Consider the following 5923-nt stretch of genomic DNA (forward strand, 5'->3'; position numbering starts at 1 on the left):
AGATATAGTCCTGGACAAGGAGGTACAACTATCCTCTAAGGAACCTGAAGCTGTGGGCATGCAAGTGGAAGATCAGACAGATGTGATGGAGACACCCAGTAACAAAGGAATGACTAGAAGATCAGGGAAACAGTTAAAAGCTCCAATGATAAAGAGGAAATCCATGCGACAGGTTCAGCTTACTAGGCTGAGTAAAGAGACTATGAGAAAGAGAAAATTCCACCTGACTGATGAAGATATGGTGGATGTGGAAGTCACTGAAATAGTTGAAAAAAAGTGGAAAAAGGGGGATGATCCAGATAGCGGTGTAAGCCAATATGAAGAGGCGGTGGCCAGCCTTTCTTGGCCACCCATGAATGAATGAAAGTACTGGTGTGGAATTGCCAAGGTGCTGGGAGCCCCTTGACAATTTCCCAGCTGAGGGAGGCTTGCAACCTCTTCTCCCCCAATATGGTCTTTTTGTGTGAGCCTAAAAACAGACAACAGTTTATGATGAAAGTGAGAAGACAACTGCGGTTTGATGAGTGTGTAGTGGTAGAGTCTATGAATAAGTCAGGTGGTATGATAGTAATGTGGAACAATGAGGTTAAAGTTATGGAGGTCCAAACAACTGCTTTCGCTATGGAAATCCACATTATGGACACCGACAAGAATGTGGACTGGTGGCTCATTGAAATTTATGCAAGTACGGATAATCAAGTTAGAAGGAATCAGTGGCAAGTAGTACAACGAAGGAAAGTTCTATGGGGTCCTAGATGGATGATTACGGGTGATTTTAATGACATTACATCAAATGAGGAGAAATGGGGTGGTAGAAAGAGAGAGGAAGGAACCTTTCAAGATTTTAGGAACTTCATTGAACAAAATGGACTAATTGATCTTGGTTTTGAAGGCAACCCCTGGACATGGAGTAACCACTGGACTCAAGAAGGTGAAATCAAACAAAGGCTAGATAGAGCTTTGGAAAGTAATGTTTGGAGCCAAGTGTTTGACAGAACTCTAGTTAGACGTATAGACAATGTTGGATCAAACCATAGTATGATGCTTATAGATTCAAACCCTCTAACTGAAAAGAGAAAGAAGTGATTCATTTTTGATAAAAGTTGGCTGAAAAAAGAGAGGCTAGAACAAGTGATCAGTCAGGCGTCGGAGGAGGAGCAAACAGGCTCCAATATGTACAAATTGCATAAGAAAGTAACAAACTGCAGATTGGCGCTACTGAAGTGGAAAAATAACTTCCAAGGAAATGCTAGGAAGCGGATTGACAATCTGAAAAAGTTACTGGAGGAGCTCAAAGTTTGTGACTGTGATGACAAAAAGGCAAGGAACAGGGATCTTAGAAGACAATTAAAGGAGGCTTACGATGAAGAGGAACTTTTCTGGAGTCAAAAATCAAGAGTGCAGTGGCTTAAGGAGGGGGATAAAAATACTCATTTTTTTCACTCTAATGTCAAAGGAAGGAGACACAGAAACAAAATTCAGAGGCTACAAAGGGAGGACACCACATGGACTACATCGAAAGAGGAAATTGGAGAAGAAGTTGTGAATCAATTTAAGGAGCTATTCGGAAGTAAGGGAGTGACTCAAACTGATATGACTTTGGAGGGAATATCACAGACAATATCAGACCACATGAATTCTGAACTAACCCAACCAGTCAAGGACAAAGAAATTAAAGCTGCACTTTTCTCCATGAACCCAACCAAAACCCCTGGTCTTGATGGCATGAAACCACTGTTCTTTCAGAAATTTTGGCACATTGTTAAAAATGACATCATAAAAGCCATTAAAAGCTTCTTTCATTCGAGTCATATGTTGAAAGCTATGAATCACACAAACATATCCCTTATTCCCAAGGTTGAGAACCCCACTGAGGTTAAGCAGTTCAGGCCTATAAGTTTGTGTAATGTGCTGTATAAAATCATTTAAAAAATTTTAGCAAATAGATTGAAAAAAGTTTTGGGAAAATGTATTAGCACAAATCAGGCTGCTTTTGTTCCTGGAAGGCAGATTTTGGATAACGTGATCAAATCTCATGAGTACTTGCATTACCTCAAAAACAAAAGAGAAGGATCTCATGGTTTTATGACCTTAAAACTAGATATGTCGAAAGCTTACGATAGGGTTGAGTGGGGTTATCTTAAGGAAATCATGGTAAAACTGGGATTTTGTGCTAGATGGATCACTTGGATTATGGAGTGCATCACAACAGCTTTTTTTTCCTTCAACATAAATGGAGAGCCTAAAGGATATGTCATACCTTCAAGAGGAATTAGACAAGGCGACCCTTTGTCACCTTACCTATTTCTCTTAGTCTCACAAGGCTTTTCACACTTGCTGGATCGAGCACAAAGGAACAAAAAGCTAACTGGGATGAGGATCAGTAGGAGTGGCCCGTCAATAACTCATCTATTCTTCGCAGATGACTCGTTAATCTTTTGCAAAGCAGACAAGAGGCAAGCTGAAGAAGTGAGGAGAATTTTGAAGATTTATGAACATGGCTCACGACAGGTGATCAACATGGAAAAATTCTCAGTGTTCTTTAGTAGAAATGTGGAACAAAATGATCAAAGAGAAATCTACAGTTGCTTGGAACATATAAAAGTGGTGAAGCAAGGGAAGTATTTAGGGCTGCCAATGGTCATCACTAATACCAATGACCAAATTTTTGGGTTCATTAGAGAAAAATGCAACAAAACGATCTTCAACTGGTCCAACAAACAGTTAAGTCAAGCAGGAAAGGAGGTGTTGTTGAAAGCAGTAACCATGGCAATGCCAACTTACGCAATGTCATGTTTTAAGCTTCCAGTAAAGTTATGCAAAGACATCAATGCCATGATGGCAAGATTCTGGTGGGGGGAGGATAATGGGAAGAGGAAAATGCATTGGTGTTCATGGAAAAAGCTGTCCACTGCAAAGAATAATGGAGGACTAGGATTTAAAGACCTCCAAGGCTTTAATAAAGCCTTGCTAGGCAAACAGATTTGGAGGATTCTCACGTGCCCCAACCTATTGCTTAGTAAAGTGCTGAAAGCCAAGTACTACCCCAACACATCACCACTAGTTTGTGAAGTAAGAGGAAATGTATCATGGATATGGAAGAGTCTAATGGGATCAAGAGACGAGGTGTAGGTGGAGTTAGGAAAAGAATTGGAAATGGGAAGAGCACCAACATTTGGGAAGATGCTTGGCTACTGGATGGGAAGGAAGGAAAGGTAGAAGCCCCAAAACCCCTGGGATGCAAGATCACAAAAGTTAGCGAGCTGATCTCCAACTTCAGATGGAAAGCACCACTCATCTTCCGGACCTTTAGCCCACATGAAGCTAGGAATATACTCAAAACGTCTATAAGTGTGACAAGTAGACCTGATCGCTACTTCTGGAGTCATAGCACAAATGGAAAATACACGGTCAGATCTGCTTATGAAGCTTTCACAAAGAAGGATAGGCAGCCTAATGCACAAGTGAGCAGATTGGGAGAAACAAGTTGGACAGGGGGGAGCAACAAAATCTGGAAACAGCTATGGAAAATGAGAATAACACACAAGTACAAGTTGTTTTTATGGAAGAGTCTACATCAAGTGTTACCCGTACGAGAAGCTATATTTAGGAGAACGGGAAAGGGAGAACTAATCTATAAGCAGTGTGGAGAAACCAATGAGACAGTTGAGCACATTTTCTTCCAATGTAACAAAGCAAAGTTGATATGGAATATGGCTCCTTTACAGTGGGATGGGCTTCATGAGTACACAAGTGATTTCAGGAAGTGGTGGAGTAGGTTAATGGAAGTAAAGGTGCGAAAGGATGGAATGCAACACATTTGTTTAACAGTGGACATTCTTTGGCACATTTGGAAATCTAGGAATGAAGCAGAATTCGAAAGCAAAGATAGGCATCCAATGGAAGTTGTTCGAAATGCAGTGAACGATTGGGAGGAGTATCATCAATGCCTACAGGTACAGCAACGTATGAGCATCTCCGAAACAGAAATAGCAAATGACCCGGGGGAACTAGACCGAAACATCCTGAGCATTCATGTAAATGTAGGGCAACACATGGAAGGACATAATATGGGAATTGGCATCACAGCAACAAATGGAAATAACCAGATTGGTGCTGCGTGGATACTCAGGGAAAGAAGTACTGGATCAGTTGTTTTGGACAATTTGGTGGCTATACAATTGGCACTTTGTAAGCTAAAGGAACACGGCTGGCAACACATACAGGTTCAGACATCATGTAACCAGACTTTAAAGGTGATAAACTGTCAAGCCCCAACCAACATCTGTATAGCAGGCCATCTTGAATGCATCAATGATCTAAGTTTAATGTTTAGGACATGCTCATTTGTTAGCCAGCCTAGTAATGGTAGTACTAATACACTCAGTTATAAACTGAGTAAGCAAGCAATGCACATCTATTTTGATGAGGAGTTCTTTGATCCTCAGTGTCTTAGTACACTTTTGTAAAGCAAAACTTGAGCCCTTGCTCATATATTGTAAATTCTCTCTTAGTAGAAATATATTCATCTATCGTTTCTGGAAAAAAAAAGTATAGGTTTTGTGATTGATTTGCATATATCAAAATATAGACGGAATAAAAGAGTTTTTCAAAATTTTGTGTGATAGGTGATTCATATTATGCTATTTGCATGTCAAAGGAGATGCTATGGATTGATAAGATGTATGAGAGATTTGCTAACTCTTGCTTGCAATTAAATCCTTTAAAGCAGTTACATGTCTTTCAAATTAGTAAGGAATTCAATCTCCCTATTGATTGTGCTGCACGTATAGGATTAAGATTTGGAGATTGTACAGAGTTTGATAGCAAGGAGTTCCAGAAGAAAATTGCAAGCTCTAGAAAACCTATGCAAGTTGGTTCCTTCTATCTGTCAAACATATAGTGGTTAGAAGATCGGATCTGCCTTCCTTATGTGCTAAGTTGAGATTGGCTTGAAAATCCTTATATGATGTTAAACAAAAAGTTGGAAGCGATAATGTGAGAAAAGTATTATATTGCAGTTGTTGAAGATGGTTTTCTATATGGCATGTTAGATTGTTGCATCATTAGTGGAACTGGTTCCATCATTACTGAAGCATTGTCGGTGGCATTGAAGTACATTTGATTTTCTCTAAAGCTATTTAAATAGTATTTTAGACGTTGACTTTTTTTTCTTCATAGAATTTTGAATGATATATTAGATATTTGATATTTTTTCTAAAATTATTTGGATAGTAATTGATTTTATCTTTAATTGAAACTTTATTTCTTTTATGTTAAAGTATTTAAAATCATTATTGGAAATTGATATCTTTCTTTATTTTAAGTGATGGTTTGTAGATTTCACCATTATCTATGATTTGAACTTTTATTTGAGTACTTAAAATCAATATTATAAATTGACATATTTTCTTTAAGTTTTGTGTACTTATAATTTGCGTGTCTCAAAAAATCAAGAGTATGATACTCTCAAAATTTTGTATCATAGGAAAGGTAAATTGTACTATCTGAATATCAAAGAGGTGCTACAAGTTGACAATATACTATATGAGAGATTTACCAGTTCTTACTTGTAATTGAAAAAAGTATTTGTAAGAGATACATATCCTTCAAATCAATAGGGAAGTTAGTCTCCTTATTGATTGTACTACACATATGGAAGTGAGATTTAATGATTATGCAAAGTTTGATAGCAAGGAGTTTCAGGAGATAATTGCAAACTTTGAAGAATTAGACAAGCCAATCCTTCTCTTGTATAAAAAATATATTGATTAGAAAATCGGATCCTCCTTCTTTTCATGCCAAATTAAGAATGACCTTGAAAAAGTTTTATATGGCATTAAAACAAAGCTAAAAGTGATACTATGAGAAAAATGATTACAACTACTAAAAGCGATTTTCTGTGTAACATGTTGAATGGTTC

General features: G+C 38.0%; 2 protein-coding genes across 2 annotated transcripts; both read left to right on the forward strand.

Moving 5' to 3' along the window:
- The first annotated feature begins 360 nt into the window (after nucleotides 1-360).
- On the forward strand, nucleotides 361-1086 carry LOC140036387 (uncharacterized). The gene has a single exon (XM_072077775.1). It carries the CDS (start codon nucleotides 361-363, stop codon nucleotides 1084-1086), a length of 726 nt encoding a protein of 241 aa, XP_071933876.1.
- An 87-nt stretch (nucleotides 1087-1173) lies between these two features.
- LOC113729274 (uncharacterized) lies at nucleotides 1174-4469 on the forward strand. The gene is made up of 3 exons (XM_027253590.2): nucleotides 1174-1897; nucleotides 1940-2974; nucleotides 3103-4469. Exons 1-3 carry the CDS (start codon nucleotides 1174-1176, stop codon nucleotides 4467-4469), a joined length of 3126 nt encoding a protein of 1041 aa, XP_027109391.2.
- Nucleotides 4470-5923: the final 1454 nt, after the last annotated feature.

The sequence above is a fragment of the Coffea arabica genome, chromosome 2e, assembly GCF_036785885.1.
Source record: "Coffea arabica cultivar ET-39 chromosome 2e, Coffea Arabica ET-39 HiFi, whole genome shotgun sequence".
In the NCBI taxonomy this organism is placed as follows: Eukaryota; Viridiplantae; Streptophyta; class Magnoliopsida; order Gentianales; family Rubiaceae; genus Coffea; species Coffea arabica.

Coding starts and splice junctions, on each gene's coding strand:
- LOC140036387 (XM_072077775.1), top strand. CDS start 361: ATGAAAGTACTGGTGTGGAATTGCCAAGGTGCTGGGAGCCCCTTGACA.
- LOC113729274 (XM_027253590.2), top strand. CDS start 1,174: ATGTACAAATTGCATAAGAAAGTAACAAACTGCAGATTGGCGCTACTG. Junction 1,898..1,939: donor TAAGCAGTTCAGGCCTATAA/GTTTGTGTAATG, acceptor AAAAAATTTTAG/CAAATAGATTGAAAAAAGTT. Junction 2,975..3,102: donor CTTTAATAAAGCCTTGCTAG/GCAAACAGATTT, acceptor TGGATATGGAAG/AGTCTAATGGGATCAAGAGA.